This window comes from Heliangelus exortis, chromosome 5, assembly GCF_036169615.1.
Source record: "Heliangelus exortis chromosome 5, bHelExo1.hap1, whole genome shotgun sequence".
NCBI classification, from domain to species: Eukaryota; Metazoa; Chordata; class Aves; order Apodiformes; family Trochilidae; genus Heliangelus; species Heliangelus exortis.
The window spans coordinates 15,107,621-15,124,710 of NC_092426.1; the positions used below are offsets into that span (position 1 = coordinate 15,107,621).

General features: G+C 39.8%; 1 protein-coding gene across 1 annotated transcript; it reads left to right on the forward strand.

Moving 5' to 3' along the window:
• The first annotated feature begins 363 nt into the window (after positions 1 to 363).
• Positions 364 to 15,362, forward strand: DDX24 (DEAD-box helicase 24). The gene is made up of 8 exons (XM_071745713.1): positions 364 to 1,073; positions 3,919 to 4,296; positions 6,004 to 6,157; positions 6,566 to 7,081; positions 9,135 to 9,210; positions 9,790 to 9,978; positions 12,397 to 12,526; positions 14,231 to 15,362. The coding sequence occupies exons 1-8, from the start codon at positions 377 to 379 to the stop codon at positions 14,473 to 14,475; spliced, it is 2,385 nt and encodes a 794-aa protein (XP_071601814.1). The 5' UTR covers positions 364 to 376; the 3' UTR covers positions 14,476 to 15,362.
• The last annotated feature ends 1,728 nt before the right edge of the window (positions 15,363 to 17,090 follow it).

Sequence of the window (17,090 nt, forward strand, 5' to 3'; positions counted from 1 at the left end):
GAAAGGGAAAAAAGGGGAGAAAGAAGAGGGGGGGAGCCCCGGGCCGCAGCCCGGTGGGGCCTCTCGGGCGTCCCGAGGCTTCCGGGTGAGGCGGTGAAGGCCGGGCCGGGCCTGTTGGCGGGCGATCTCCGGGGTAAGCAAAGGCGGGAGCTTCGCGGCCTGCGGGGTTTTATTCCGGCGATTCCCGGAGCTATTCCAGGCACGAGGATGTAGTTCTGGCCTGTTGTGGTTAAATTTAAGGGTGTTCATATCTTTTCCCCCAAAATAATGTAATTATGCCTTGCGGTCCTGTGTATTTGAATATAATCAGTGTAGCCCGCATTCTTATCAAGTGGTCCCCTGCTTTTTTTACCCATCTGTTTATTTTTTAGGAAAAATGAAGGAAAAAAAAGGAAGGAGATTCAAATCGTCATTTAGATTGAAACAAAAAGGCATTGAAGTAATAGGGGAATGGAAAAGTGTGCAAATCGACCCCGATCTATTAGCTGATGAGGAGTTTAAAGATATAGTATGCCTGGAAGAACTTACAGACTACAGACTAGTAAGTTCTTCCGAAGTGGGCAAAGTAAAAGAGAAGAGAAAAGCTGAAAGTGCTTCAGAAGTCAGTGAGGAGGAGGAAGAACCTGTCATCCCTCCCAAAAAGAAAAAGAAAGGTTTGAGAAGCAAACCAGACAAAACTGCTGATCCTAATGGAACAGAAATTGATGTGCCAACTGGTGTGGAGGCAAAGAGTAAAGCAACTAATAGGGGAAATTGCAAGGACCATGGAGATGTGACTGAGAGCACTTCAAGCACAAAAAATGTTCCAAAGAAAAAGAAGAAAAATAAGGGTTCTCAAGAAGGTCTTCCATTAGTAACTAGTTCTAAGAAAGTTAAAAACTGGACAACAAAAGTTTTATCTGCTTCAACTGATCACAAAGCTGATGTGTCAGCATGGAAGGACCTATTTGTACCTGAACCAGTGCTGCGGGCCTTGAGCTACCTGGGGTTTAGTGCTCCAACTCCTATTCAAGCCTTAGCCTTACCTTCTGCCATCCGGGATAACATGGATGTTCTTGGGGCTGCAGAAACAGGTATGAATCTGTTGAACTGGTTGCATATGCTGGGAGCTTTCCATCTCCCCTCTTTAAATGCAACTTATTGCATCAATTTTTTATATGTAGCAAAAGGAACTTTCATATGTTGCAGAAGAGCTTGTATCTTCTGCATAGCCAGCATACTATCTATGGTTTGTTGTGAAGTGTTAAAGTTTCAAAGACTGGGTATTCTGTCTTTGCCAAGTACAGTGTGCAAAGCTCAGATGTCTCAGTCAGTTCTTATGCTTTTCCTATTTTGGGAACTGTAAGGTGATACACTGCAAAGGGCAGAGTTATTGAAAGAAAGAATCATGTTCCAACAACCTAACTGTTGGCAAAGCAGAAAACTCAGTTCCTCTTAAAATGATTCAGGATTGGCTTGGAGTGGTAGGTACATGTTAGGCACAGTGTTGGGCATTATGAGTGTGGCTGAATATGCCCAGGGCTCTGTTGTAGCAGAGCAGGTTCACTTTGTGTCTCAGGGCTTGGCCTGTGTATTGTCACCAAGTGTTCCCACTGCTTGTGCTGGAAGTTTTACATTGATCTGTTAACTGGAGGGATACCCTCTCTTCTCCACCTTGTGATCAGGTCATGCTTTTGTCTCTGATCATTGCTGGCCTTTGTGAAATTTGTTACAGCTCCTTTTTCACTTAAACAATGCAGTGAAGCCTCAGAACATTAATTTTCCCTCTTAACTTTTTTTTTTGCTGCTCACACCTTTGAAGTTTCTTCTGCTTTAGCAGTGCAACATTTGTTCCCTGTTAAAAACTAAACCCAGGAAGCACAATTGGAAGTTGTTCTGGTTTAGAGGCTTCTTTCGTGCTGTTTTAATCTGTTCTGGTAGCCTTATCTCTCTGCTTGTCTTGGAAAGCCATTTACTGCTCTCAAGCATGAAAGTATAGTAGCTAATCAGATAGGTAGTCGTTTGCATTTCATTTTAATTAGAAGCAAGGCTAGTGCTATTAGGTTTAATGATACTAGAAAGCCCTGCAGGGAGTGCTTTTGAAAATGGAACTGAAAATTTAAATCGTGTTTTTATGCTGTGAAGGTCTTTTGGCAGTGCTGGAAAGCAGTTCCTTTCTAGCTGCAGAATGGAAGGCATGGTTGGTGGCTGCTGTCTCATTTTGCATAACCCTTCAGTAGTAAGACTCTGGTTTGTTTTCTGCTCTTTCATGGAAGAAAGCCAGGTTCTGTCCAGAGAGCCCAGTGAGTTCTCTGGGCTTGGGCCTCAGGGAGGAAAGTGACAAGTGAAACAGTTACTCATCTTCCCCTTTTTGATAGCAACATACAGGGGAATGGCAAGATTGTAATACAGCAGTAAATCCCTGTGGAGATGGGATACAGGGAATTCCAAAGTTTGATTTTGCAGTGGATCTAACCAGTTCTGTTTAAATTAGTGAGGTTTTTGGTTAAGGAACCAAATTTTACCTCTGTAAAATCTTATAATCCAAAACTGCTTAAAAGAGCATGACTTATCTTAAGCTGTAGCATATGTGAGTACCAAGATACATTTCTGGTTTTGCAGGCATGACCATAGTATGTGATCTGTTTATTGTGAAAATTAAGGTGCTCTGTGAGGTGAATATTGCTTTAATTTGTGGGTGAATCTTGTGCCTGCAGAGTAGTCCCAACTATCACAGCCATGATCCACCAAGCTGGGTGCAGTACTGACATTTGCACCAATCAAACTGCATTACATTCAGTTAAAGATCAGCAGCTTCCTTCACCTTAAGAAAAAATGTTCTGGCAATTCAGAATCTTATTATATAGTGGACTGCAAATGCAGATTATAAACATTTTCTGCCTCAGTTGCAGCAGCAATGAGACCTCCCAGACAGACAGAAAGGTGTAGTGGATACAAGGAGACTTTGCAGCAGTATTGGTCAGGATAATGATACTTGGCTTAGTTGTTTAGTAACCAGTATTAAGATTCTCCTCTAAATAGGCAAAGTTATGTTGCTGAATTTGGCTCACCATTACAGGTGTGTGGTATGGAAAAATGGTGTTCAATGAATTGAGGTGACAGTTCCAGAGGACTGCTTCCCAGCAATGGCCTTTTACAGAAATGGTGTCATAGTGTCTTTTGCTCTGAATTCTGCCTTTGTGATCGGTGAACTGATATTTATGAGAACCTTAACTGGAGTGGATGTGCTACCAGGCTTCTAACATCTTTGTTAGATAGTTCAGGAGTGGATATATGGCAGGGATGTGACTGGCAGTTTGATACAGTGAACCCCTGAGTGTGATATCAGAGGAGCACTTTGTGTATGACAATCCTCTTCTCTGCAAAGGGCATTATCAGTTTATGTGTTTTGATTATAAAAATATGAGCTGGTGATAGATTAGGAAATTACACAGGGGGAGTATTTAAAAATACAGAAAGTCATAAACACAGTACTGTAAATTTAAGATGGAAATGAATCCTTCAGGTACATTCTAGTTTGTCCTTGGCCTCATTTGCTATTCCTTTATTTGGAGAACATTGATCAGAATTGTCAATTGGGGCACGGTATTCTCCTTACGGGCATAGAGATCTTTAAAAATATCTTGGCTGTAACTGCAGCTTTTAAAAACCACTTTCAGAACAAATCTGCCTGACCTGCTAGAGATTGGAAAAATACCTGTTCCTGAGGAAGTGTGCTATTTGTGACCTCAAGGAGATGTATAAATGGAATAGGAGAAAAGCTGCCACTACTCTATCTTCTGGTCTTCTAAAGATCAAGAGCTTTTGTCTGTTACAACAGTGTGATTAAAGAGCAGTGTGGGATCAGCTGTTGCTTTTCTTTTCTTTCCAAATAAATGACTTGTTGGTCTGTATTATTATTCTTGTTTGGTTTTCTAGGAAGCGGCAAAACACTTGCATTTGCAATTCCAATGATTCACTCTGTGCTGCAGTGGCAAAAATCAAATAGCTCAACAATGAAAAATGAAAATGTTTCTGAAGAAGTCCCTCAAGACCACGATGGAACAAGATGGGAAAATGAAGATGAAGCAGAAAAACTAACCCATCAGCAGGCTGAAGATAGTGGAGATGAAGGTGATGGAACTTTCACAACAGGCTGTGTGAAGGTGCTGGAAAATTCTGAATTTGAATCTGGCAGCATGACACATACTGTTGGCTCCCATAAAAAGAGACCACTTTTAGGACTGGTCCTTACCCCCACAAGAGAATTAGCTGTACAAGTAAAACACCACATTGATGCAGTTGCAAAGTTCACAGGTATGTCAACGCTACAGGCCGTGTCCCATATTACACGGGGTTTAGAGCTTGGCATTGGTGTTGAGCCAGAATGTGTGGCACAGTTTCTACTGTGTCATAAAACTGGAGGGACTTCTGAAGGGTCAGGGTTCATAGTTACTAATATTTGAGAAGTGCATTAAGGTTCTTCAATGGTATGCATGTGGAAGTAAACAGTTAATGTGGAATATTTTGCTTTAAAATATTTCTACCTTCAAATGGCTATTGACTCATCCTTTACCAACACAGAACTGGCACTAGATACAGCTACCTAAGTGTCTGTGCCACCAGGCACAGCTAACTGTGGCCTCATTTTGCATATTCTAGGTTATAAAAAGTAATTTAATTACAGATTATATTAGATACTTACACATTTCATAATTATCTTTTTTTTTTTTTTTTTTTTTTTTTTTTGAAAAACGTGTGTGTATATATGTATATTTTTTTATATATATATATAAAAGGAATTACAGCCATGATTTTTAAGGGTAGAAGACATTGCTGCATTGGCTGAATTAACTCTTACAACAGTCAGGCCACATGATGTTGTTGGGTAACATGCTTGATGACAACAACCCTATCCTATTCCTTTCACTGCTAAACCAGAGGTCAGCAAATCTCTTCAGTGAATGAGTGAGAATAGAAGACTGTTCAAGATGGGGAGAACTGGGAAACAACTGCCCACTCCCCCAGGAATAGTAGTTGTTTATTTATTGAAGAGAGGGTATGTAGTACAGTGAACTGTTTTTCAGCACATCTTCCTCTGGTGTTTATACATCCTGATGTGCTCATCAGTTCAGAACTGATTACAATGCTAATTTTATCTCATAAACTGAAATAACCAATTTATGTCAGTACAGTTCTGATAGGGGCAGTGCTATTGGTGTGTAAAAAAATCTGCTGCCCAAGTGATGTATAGTGCTGCAGCAGGAAAGAGAATATTTTGGTGTAGGCTTGCTTCATTGTCTCAAATTCAGTTTGAAAACAATCCCCACCTGGAAGCATCAGGTTCCAGAAGTAGCAGAGAAGAGAGATCAGTGGTAGCTTGGATACTGGAGGAATCTTGTACAGTAGCATTGAATTTGTCATGGGCTGGTGTATTCTTTGAAGAAATTGGATGAAATAAGCCATGTGTGGAGACTGCTTTCAAATCTAAGCCCCTTCTAGCACCTGAGCAAATAGCTTAAAGCTAACCTGGGGTCTTTTGTGCTACTGTGTAGTCCAAACAATCATTAATTGGGCAGGAGCATTCTTGTTAGGATTATTCCATAGCAAATGAGCAGTTAGCAAAACAAACATTTCTCAGTCTTATTCTGGGAGGGGTCTGTTGGATATTCATAATGGAACATGCTTGTTCAATGCAAATAAAATTTATGAAACGTGAGACTCTGATGTATGGGTAATCAAAAGTAACAACTATGAAGAATACATGATTCTTCCTGCTATTGGAAGACAGGTGCACTAAAAGAAAGACTACTTTATTTTTAGTGTCAAACACACGAGTGTCTCTCTGTAAAACTGAGGGCATTTCTGTGTGTTCATTGTTACATAAACCCCCTGAAGTTTCTTAGCCAAAAAGCTTGCTAAATCCTGTGTTACAGACATTTTGAACTCCTTCTTTGAGTGGATGTTTGTAAAGACATTCACTGATGAATTAGGGAAATGAAAACTATTATTTATATGTTCTAGGCATTAAGACTGCAATTCTGGTTGGAGGGATGGCTCCACAGAAGCAAGAACGTGTACTCAATAGGAAGCCAGAAATTGTAATTGCAACCCCAGGCCGTCTGTGGGAGTTGATTAAAGAGAGACACCCACATCTTTCCAATCTTCGGCAGCTCAGGTAAATATGACTTTTGGACTAACTGCTGGATACTGAACTGGACATCACTGCACACTGATAATGTTTACTAACTGCTTAAGTAATTTAGACTGCATAAGATCACTTATTTCTTTGCCAGAGTGTTATATCGAAATTGCACAGTGGTTAATTGATGGAAGGGAATGTCAGTTAAAGCCAGTTAAAAAAAAAAAAAAAGAAAAAAAAAAAGCCTCATAAAAGCCTCATTTTTCCTTTAGAAGCCTCATTTTTCCAAAGAAGTGTGGAGCTACCTCAGAGTACCTACTGTTACTTTGGATTTTAGACACAGAAACTCCTTTGTCTGTTTAGCAGGAAATGTGCTTTTGAAGTGTATCAAATTTGTATTTATCTCTGGAAGTGCATTTTTACTATGTGTTTTCTATTTGACAGGTGCCTTGTAATTGATGAAGCAGACCGAATGGTTGAGAAAGGTCACTTCTTAGAGCTGTCTCAGCTGCTGGAAATCTTAAATGATTCACAATATAATCCTCACCGACAAACATTTGTTTTTTCTGCCACTTTGACTTTAGTCCATCAGACTCCCTCAAGAGTTTTACAGAAAAAGAATGCTAAAAAGATGGACAAGAAGACCAAACTAGAACTTCTAATGGAAAAAGTAGGAATAAAGGCCAAACCCAAAGTAATAGACTTAACAAGGAAAGAAGCTACTGTTGAGACTCTCACAGAAACCAGAATCCACTGTAATACCAACGAGAAGGACTATTACCTCTATTACTTCCTTCTCCAGTATCCAGGAAGAACCATGGTCTTTGCAAACAGCATAGACTGTATCAAACGTCTCACTTCTCTTCTCACAATCTTAAATTGTGATCCTCTTCCTTTGCATGCCAACATGCACCAAAAGCAAAGGCTGAAAAACCTGGAAAGGTTTGCTGAGCGAGAGAGGTGAGTTGGTTTTCCGCTTTCTAGTAGAGATAAAAAGAAATCTTAAATGTAGTGGGGAGAAGAAACAGCTCTGATGGAGTAGGAGCAGTTGGGGGAGTTTTCTTTAAATGTAAGTTCCTCATTCATGAGCCCAGGTTATTGAGGATTAAGGATTAGGTTTCAAAGGATGATTGAGGAGATGAGTTGGAGTGAGTTCTGTGGAAGGCCACCAGGATGGTCAAGAAGCACTGGCTCTGCAAGGGGAAAGTCTGAGGATCCTGGGTTTATATTACCTGGGAAAAAGACTTTGTTGGGACTTAATGACAACCCTGGAATATCTTAAAAGAAGGTTATCAAGAAGATGGAGCCAGTCTTTTCACATTGGTGCATGGTAGGAGGCTGAGGGATAATGGGTACAAGTTGAAATGGTTCAGACTGGACATAAGAAAGAGCTTTTCCTCTGTGAGGACTTTCTGGCATTGAAACAGACTGCTCATACTTGGAGGTTTTCAGGGCTCAGTTGGATAAAGCCCTGAGCAACCTGGTCCAGCCTTATAGCTCATGCTGCTTTTAAGGCCTTGTTTTCAGCTGTTCTGCTTTTGCAACAGTCCTGCACATCTCTCTGCTTCTGGCTCTGCAGCTCATTTGATCCTTCTGTAAGTTGTTCTGCTAAGCCATCAGAAAACCACTTTTTGCTGGGTTAGAGTTTTGTGACTTTAGTTAGATGAATTAGCTTCCTGAGGGTGAAGGTGTCTTAGAGCAATGCAGAAGAAGGGGCAGTTGTGCCTTTCTTCAGCAGTGGGCAAGCAGGTTTACCCAGGCAGGCCTGTCCTGCCATTTTAAGAATTACTGTTTGCTGCTGGCTTTGGGATGGCTTTTGGGAGAAGGTTGGTGGTCTCAGTACTTCCATAATCCAACAGCCTCACTGTTTAGTGCTGCTGTGAAGTTCCACATGCTGTATAACTTCATGGGAATTTGTACCTTGGCTGTAAACTCAGCAGGGAGAGCAGAAGCTGAGTTGTCATGATAGCTCTGCAGTAACCCTTGCCAAAATGTAATACCAATGGCATCAGCCAAGGCCAGACAGGGTATTTTCAGACACTGCAGATTTTCATGGCAAGAAGAAATCTGTGAGACCATCTATCCCAGTCCCCTGCAGATTGCAAGCTGTAGAATTTTCTCGTTTTATTTCTGCTTTGAATCTTGTAGAAATAGAGCATGCAGTCAGGTGCCATGAAACCTTAGCAAATTCCCATTATCTCCAAGTTACTCATTGCACTTGCTAGATTTTTTTTAAAATCTATCTGTAGTCTAGGGAAACTTTGATCTCTGTAGTAGACTTTATATAAAAGAGTTAACATTTTGAGTAGTTCTCCATTTCTAGGAGTAAGCAGAAATACTAGTTGTCAGAACAAAATCCCCCCCCTCCTTGTATTTCTAGCTTATAATTTACTGAGAGTACTTTGAGTGGAAGTTCGTAGAAGATAGTTCAGTGCCAAAAAGCTGTTAATTAAATCTATAATAATGTGCTTTTTTTTTTTTTTTTATCTCAACTGGTAAAACTTCAAAACCTGATTCTCCTGCCAGAAACATAAACTGTGTTGTTAATAGTATGGTCATGTCAAGCTAAAGATATTTTTAAAGCCAGCATGGGCTTAGCACTGAAAAATGTAATGAAAAGGAGTATATGCCCCTTCCAAATGGTTGCAGTAGGTCATTGAATAGTGATTTGATCTAGTGTTCCTCTGAACTGTGAGAAAATAAAAACATAGGAAAACAGAATTCAGACAGGTGGTGAATTTCTTTCTTGGAAAAAGACCAGACCTGCTGAAGGTAATGTTCGCATTGTTGGTTTTTTTTTTACTTTAAAAATTACTGTTTGAAGACTTCCTGTGATGTAATACTGCATATTGTTTTCTGTAAGGGCAAACAAATAGCATATTTTCAGCAGATGATGTGGAACAAATCTGTTCCATAAATTGCTATGATAGAATTCCAGGTCGCTGTGCTTTATATTCTGGGCAGATCGTTTACTCTTCAATTTTATGTTAATTAAATGTTATCACTTTCTCAGCTGTGTCCTCCTGACAACAGATGTTGCAGCTCGTGGTCTTGATATTCCCAACGTGCAGCATGTCATCCACTACCAGGTTAAAAATTCTTTATGTTTTTGCTTACTATTTTGGTTTTGAAATAACTTTTTCTGATCCAAACCCTGAACATTGTAAAGCTGTGTTTCTGAGTCCTGTGTGTAGTAGAGTATCGAGTATAGAGATTTAATCATTATTAATTTATCTGTTCTTAGTGCTTTGTACTTCAGTGCCTCATTGCTGCTGAGTCTGATTGTGGTAGGTAGCATCTGATGAATGTGCTTTAGTGACATATGAGAAATGACAGAACAGATAGAATTCTCTTTGCTTTTTGCTTAACTTTGCTACTTGAGGGTGTCAAAAGACCCAGCTCTGTAAATCTTTTTTCCTGCTTTGCAAATGAAATGACAGAGGGTCAGCAGTTAGGAGAGAATCATAAAAGATTATGCAGGAAAGAATACTGGACCAGAGAAAAAAGTATCTCCAGACATCATCTTTCACTTTACCTTCAGCCATGTTACATGCAATGTACCATGTGTATATAAAATTCAGGATCCTCTAGCTACCTCTTGGCAAGTGCATGACAGGCTGCAACAAGCTTTCCACGGCCACCTTCATGGTCTTTGTGAATATTTGCAGGTCCCTCGTACTTCAGAGCTGTATGTGCACAGAAGTGGCAGAACAGCCCGAGCTGCCAATGAAGGCCTTAGCCTCTTGCTGATTGGTCCTGATGACTTGATCAATTTTAGGAAAATTTATAAAACACTGGAGAAGACTGAAGAATTGCCATTTTTCCCAGTTGAAACCAAGTGCATGACTTCTATCAAGGTAAAAAGCCAGCAGTCTGTGTAGTTGCTTGCTTACTTGTATTACTGCATTGTCCATCATGTTTTTCCCAGGTTTCAGATGAAATTTACTTTTCAGGGCCTGAATTTGAAAACAAATCATTCTTTTTTTAAGTGGTATTTCTGATGTCTCCTTAATAACTGGACCAAGAAAAGTATTCAAACATAAATATCACTTAGATTTTTCTTGCATGTTGTTATGTAGAGCTTGTCCTGACTAGATTCCCAAAAACTGTAGAGGGAAGTGAGTATGTTTTGTGATTGGGGAGCCAGAATGGCTCCATTAAGAATGTTCTTTAGAGCTTCTTGTGTTATAAATCAGACTAGGGAACAGCAGCAGCAGGTCCTGAGATTCTCAGTGGTCTGTCTGCCTCTACTCAGTTCAAGTAGTGAGTTGTCTGCCTTTCTGAAAGTTCCTGTACTGTGAGACTACAGCTGCTACTCAACCCTATCAAACCACGTATGTTACTTTTTTCTAGCTTATTGCCCATATTAAGGAGAATTCAGTCATTCACTAACTCACAAAATAGGCAATGGCTAGGATTTACAAAATAATATACTTTAGAAAGTATCTAGTCACTGCAGATTTTCTGCTTCTCAAATAGGAAGTCATTTTATGTCTCAGCATTCTCTTGACAGTTTGAAAGACATCAGCCATGTACAAATGGGACATACCTAAATTCTGCAATTGAAAAGAATCCAGCTAGGGTTGGAGTGTCTCAATATTGCACAGTCACTGAGGACAGGAGAAAAATGCAAGCAGGCAGATAATGCAACAGATATCTGGTATTATGGTATTCTGGTTCATGCTTATCCAGTTGGTTTTGGTTGAGCCCAGTAGAACAGCTGTATCCTCACCTTGGGAATAATGTCAGCAGATTTCAAAGCTCAGGCTTGCTGCAAAAAGAGTATTTAACATAAATCTTTCAGCAGGTATGGCTTTCTGAAAGAGGAAGAAAATCAAAGAAATGCTTCCACAGACTCATTTTTCTACTCTTGGAGAGGAGAATTTGATTTTTTTTTATTTTTTTTTTCCCATCTTTCCCCCTCCACCTGCCAAGTGATTTTGGTTCCTGAAAGAAATCTGTTGTTTGTAGAGCATTTCTTCAGGGGTTCCTTCTGTGTTTCTAGATGAGTAGTTTTGGCTCTTATAATGCTCTGTCAATTAATGGGCAAATAAATATTGTTACCACACTTAAATTTTCCTGTCATCATATTATGGTCTTGACTCCTATCCATAACAATGCTCCTTTCTGCAGAAAAGATGTCTTTGTAATTGTAATTACAGAATTGCAGCCTCCTGCCCTTCACATGGTCAGTTCTCATTTACACTTTTCCCTGGACTTAACCACAAAGCCATTGTAGCTGAGACTAAGCACTGCTGCTTCTTTATGTCTTTCCCTTTGGCATGTCCCTTCCCTGTTTCTGCACACCTTCATACTGGTTCAGGAAAAGTCTGAAGGTGTTTCTAACTTGAGAGGAATAGAATTGGTGAACCAGGGCACAGAGCAGAGCAAAAGAGGACTCAAGTTATACAAAGATGAAAAAATAATATTTAATTTTTTTTGTAACGGTCTAAGAAGGATTGATGGCTTTATTATCAGCTGCAAGTTTAATTTCCACTCTCTGGACTTTAATGAATCTGACAGTTCTGGCTGTTTCTGTCACTGTATAGCACCAGAGTATCCCATTGGGGTGGTCTGGATGTCCTGCACAGTGTTTGTTTTGTGCAACTCCAGGCACATTCCACGCAGCAGAACTTGCTGCTGAGTTGATTATTATTTACTGTCAGTGCAGATTTTCTTTCCATAATGAATTAGTTATTTAATACAGCTTGTCCCAGCTGGAGGCAGCAGGTCAGCTTAGCATTGCTGAACATCTTGTGCCACCTGTGCGCAGCTGGGAAAAAGGACAGGACATATTATCCTGCACCTAAACAAAGATGAGGTACATCTGAAAACACAGAAGTAGGTCCTCCCATATGGCTTTCAAGAGCTTACTTCTTCAGAGTGGGATGAAGCTAGTGGCTGAGACTAGTAACTTTTGAGATCCATCTGTACTATATAAATATGTAACTTGGATATGATTGGTATCTGAATCATGATTTGTCCTTGATGTCTCTCAAGTGTTTGCAATGATTCATTTAAAGAATGAGTTAACATTCAGGCATGTTTAGTAGTTGAGATGTTTGAGAAGTCAGATTCTGTCATGGAGCTGGAGAAAGAAAACACTTTAGCAAATGGCTACTTTAGCACATGGACTACCTGGTGGGACAGCCAAAGGGAAAACAGGTGTATCTGCACCTCATCTGCATTTTAATGCATGCTGTCAAATAGTGATTCCACTGAAGTGCCCCCCATTCAAACCCAATTGTAATTGTTACAATGTACTTTTGTTGCAGGAGCGGATGAATTTGGCACGGCAGATTGAGAAGGCAGAATTTTTCAACAGTCGGGCAAAGCAACACAACTCCTGGCTCCAGCAGGCTGCAGAGGCTCTTGAAATTGATCTTGATGATGACATGTTTATGGGTAAGTAGAAATGCTTGTTTATGGGTATGCTTAGTTGGTCCCATACCACTGGTGTCCAGAAGAAGCCCTGCCATGGCAGAGGAACTTTTAAAACCTGCAGGGCAGAAGGGGAAGGAAAAGAGTGTCACTACTTACTGCATGGTGTTGCTCTTGTTTTGTTGAGTGATTGTGCATAGTGCTGCAGATAGTGAGGTGTGACAGTTCTGGCCTGTTAGAGAGAAGTCTGCATGTCATAGGACAACTGTTTAGCTTCTGGCAAACATTATAGCATAATCTAACAGCCTGGTATGTCCTGCTTGAATAGTATTCCCTCTGTCAAAGACAAAGCTGTTTCTCCACTTAAACTTACCTCTCCTGCTTCCCTGTACTTGGGCAGCAGGATAGGAGTCTCAGTTCTGTGTGGGAACACCCAGGAAACACTAGCAAACCAAAAATTATATGATTCTTATGTAGGTTGAATTGTGTGAGCTAAATGGCCAATACTTTATATTCAAGTTGCTGAGATTTTGGTGGTGTCTTAGAAGTACATAATTTCTTATATTTTTTAAAGAGAAGATTGTGCAGGCTATGCCTGAAAGAATAGGTAGGGCTGTGCAAGTACAGGTGCCTATTAGTTAAATGTCATGAAGCTTTGCATTCCTTAGGTGCACTGTAAAATGCCGCATTGTGTTCTGATTTTAGGAGCTGATTTCCCACTAGTTCTCTGAAGGCACACTGAATACTGGCACTGCCTGGGTCACTTAAGATCTCTCTAACCTGTTAGCTGCTAAATATGCAGAAACCTTAATTTTGAAGCACATTCAGATTAATTTTTTTCTTTTATTCATGGCTGGATGAGCTTGTTGTCAGTCACTTTGCAAGCAAACACTAATTGTCTCTGTCCAAACTGTTCAGAAGTGCTCTCAGATAATTAGCAGTTAGCTGTCTTGTTTTGACATAATCTTAGTATGCTGTGCTTAGAAATTAGTTTCAGCACATCCATTCCAAGTAAGTTGTGGCTCTCAAGTGAAGCACTTTGTAATTGCCACCCAGAATCTTGCCAGATTCATGCTTTAAAATGTATTCAGTCTCTGAGTCTTCCATAGTATGTTGGAGACCAATTAAAATCTGTCATTCCTTGCATTAATGAAATGCTTCTTATACTGTTACAAAAGATTTAGTAATGTCCTTTAAATTTACAGTACAGCAACCTTGATTTCATTTATTCTCTCCAGTTCAGATTTCTGACCCTATTAACTATCTCCAGTCTCTTCTATGTTTTTCTTTCTCCTTTGTAATTACATTTCACCACCTCATTGGTTTTTATGCATACAGAGAAAGGGGCTTTCTGATTTACAGCTTCTGAAATAAGACATGGATAAAGTAATTAAATACTTAGAAGAAGCTTCTTTCTGAGCTAGAAAACCTGGGTTAACTTTATATTCTGGGCCCCCTTTTGTTTCCAAGTCTTTTTTGGGTTGAGAGCCAACTGAATGATACCTATAGTTACTCAGTAGTCAGGATTCTTCTTGACCTCATCTCTTGGGCAGGCTGGGTGATCTGAAAGAGCCATAGATCACTGGAAGACTGTATGGGAACTGAGTGATCTTGTCAGAGAGAGAAAGATGAGCTTAGCATCTGCCTCTAGCACTGGCAAAGGTGAAAGAGGCCAGTGCAAGTTCTTCTCTTGTTGTAACATTCTGTATGTTTGATTTCTACCACAAGGAAGAAAACCTAGCGAGCAAGAAGAAAGCCAGAAGCAAAAGATGCTGAAAGGGATGAAAAAGCAACTAAAACATATGTTGTCCCAGCCACTGTTTAAAGTCCTTATGAAAACCAAGTACCCAACACAGTCTGGAAAACTACTCCTGCCTCAGACATCAGTGGGCACGTCAGAATCTGCTCTACATATTGTGTCCAAACAACAAGCAAAGAGGAAAAAAAGCAATAAAATGAAATTAGACAACTGAGCAAGATCACTCAGTGTAACAGAAGCAAGATCAATCCTTATCAAGGCTGTCAGTGCTTGTGGAAGAACTCAACTAGAAGACATGCAGATCAGAGGATGTTGCCTGTGTGTTGGTTGTTTGTTGGTTTGGGAACAAAGCAAAATCTTGATTTAAAGGCCTCTGTTAACATGCAGATGTTTCTGTTGAATTTTGTCTTGGATCTTGTTTTCTTAACATTCTTATTTTTTCTTACCGTCTGTATTAATAGAAGTTAGTTTCAAAATAGTTCTGTTTATTACTATTTTGTGAGATAGGTAAAAGTTATTGGTTAAAATTCATGGTGGGCATACTCAAATGATGAAACTTGATTTGAATGTTAATATCCTTAAAGGACAGGAGAAGGTAGGCTGTATACAGTCTGAGCAGGTAGTATTGTGAGGTTTGGATTTTATGGCAGCCAGTTCAATGAGAAAGATGGCAAATACAGGTAGTGTTAGCAGCAATTCCACAGTTCTGCTTATGGAAATATCTCTCAATTTTGTTTTTCCTTTGATAACATTTCTCTGTTCTGTTCTTTACTGGGTTTAATTCCCTTAGTCCTGTGTTTAATGTTTTAGAATGTGTGAAAAAAGTCAAGGTGGCAGTGGGCCAGAGCTGTCCTAGGAGATGTGTTTTATTAATTCATATTTAGGGTTAAGTCTGTATTTGAAAACACATTAGAATTGTGACCTTTGCTTTAATGGAAGAGATGATGATATTGTGAAATGTCACTTCTGAAGAGTGCTTCCTGATAATTACACTTTTAAATAATTTTAACCTGACCTGGGCAAATAATTTTTAAAACTATTTCTTAAATATGTCAGAAAAAATATACTTTGAATTTTTGTTAAATTGTATCTGCTATAGAACCCAAAGCCTGTGTCTGTTTTCAAACGTGTCAGATTTCTAAATTTGTCATAGCCCTTTGCACTGAGCAGGCAAGGAGAGGGGTAAAACATCCAAAAGGTAAGACACAGCAATGGGATGTGCATTGGTGGGAGCACAGGGAAACTTTACCTGCCAGTTCTAGACTGGGCTGAGGTTTTGTGTCTCATACAGTACAGAACCCATGTCAGTGCAGTCATAGGAGGCACCAATTTACTCAGCTGGTCAAAAAGAAATTTATTATTGAGTGCCCTCTCCAACCATTTGCCAGCTTTGCGAGAATAGAAGCTCTTTACTCTTTCATCTGTGTAAATAATTGAAGACCCTCTGCAATCCCCCATCTCTGGGAGGGCTTTTCTCTTGCTTCCTTGTGTTACCGAAGAAGAGCTGTGACAATTTAATCATAAGCATACAGAGCTTATAAATTATGTATGAAGCTTTCCTTGCAATGCACTGTCTCATGCCCTTCAGAGGAGATGGAGGAAGTTTTGGGAAGGAGAAGATGATAAGGTTTCCTCACCCATGTGAGAAGACAACACATCTTTGGAGTTAATGTGACATCTGAAGAAAAACCAAAAGAATTTGAAATTCATTGTTAGGGAAATCTGGAAAAAAAAGGAACTGAGCAAAGACAAACATGCCCTCATTCCTTTTCTGTGCCACTTTTATCACATTTTTACATTATGGAAAGGAAATTTGCAGTGGTTTGGGATCCCTGAAGGGACTGAAGACCTAGTGGGCCTTTTCTGAATCTTGTGAAATATTTTAGCTTACAATTCATCAGCAAAATCAAGGCTGGATCCTGACAAAACAGCTCGGCATCTCTTCCTTTGGTTGAAATTCTTCATGAGATAAAACAGATTTAGCATTTTCTAGTTCCATGTGATAATGAGGAGAACTGAGCTGGGGGACCATGAGAGGATTTTATTCCCATCATTGCTGTGAGGATTTTCAGCTGCTTCTGTTTCTCCATGTTTAACAACCTGGTTCTTACACTGCCACCCTTCATCTGGCCCTTAGCCAATTATCTTGCTATATGTCCCCAAGATGGAACATGACACTTCTGCCTTCCTCTCCTTCATGCTCACCTGCAGCATGCTCTGCTGCTGGTCTTCTCCTGCAAGCCTCTGATGAGCACAGGATGAGTTCTCAATGGATAATCTACTGATGCTGCACCCTAACAGGAGCTCAAGCAGAGCTTAGACCCTAAAAATATCTGTCTTTTAAGACATAGAATACTTGTCTAGTGCTCTGAAAGCTCTCCTGTGTCTGCCTCCTTTGCATTGTCCTTATCTTACCAGGATGCACTGAGTCTTCTGTCTAGAGGAAAAACTTTATACTTAGCTTAGCTAATTTAAACAAATTATTAAACAGTAACTGGGAAGTATTACCACTTAGCTGCCACCCCCTTCACTCTGAACTAGGTTACTTCAGAAAGAGAGCAAGGCAAAGGAGAATGTTTTCTCCAGCTCTTATCATTTGCATGTGTTCACAGGTGTAAATTAGACATGAAGAGTTTTACATCAAGAACATATGGGCAACAATTTTAGTATTTAATGAAATATTTAATATTGAATGGTTTCTGTAGTGCTTAACTGGCACAGAAGTTCTGCTAAGGCCTCAAATAGATAATCTTGTGTTTGTGGCAGCTTAGGTTTGTTAAAATAACCATTAATTAAAGGGCTAATTTAGTCTATTTAGGTCACCAGAAC

What these genes read in the sequence shown, in the direction of transcription:
- DDX24 (XM_071745713.1), top strand. Translation starts at nt 377, where the DNA reads ATGAAGGAAAAAAAAGGAAGGAGATTCAAATCGTCATTTAGATTGAAA. An exon ending in AGGTTTGCTGAGCGAGAGAG is followed by an intron (nt 7,082 to 9,134) that starts GTGAGTTGGTTT and finishes TCACTTTCTCAG; the next exon opens with CTGTGTCCTCCTGACAACAG. An exon ending in TGATGATGACATGTTTATGG is followed by an intron (nt 12,527 to 14,230) that starts GTAAGTAGAAAT and finishes TTCTACCACAAG; the next exon opens with GAAGAAAACCTAGCGAGCAA.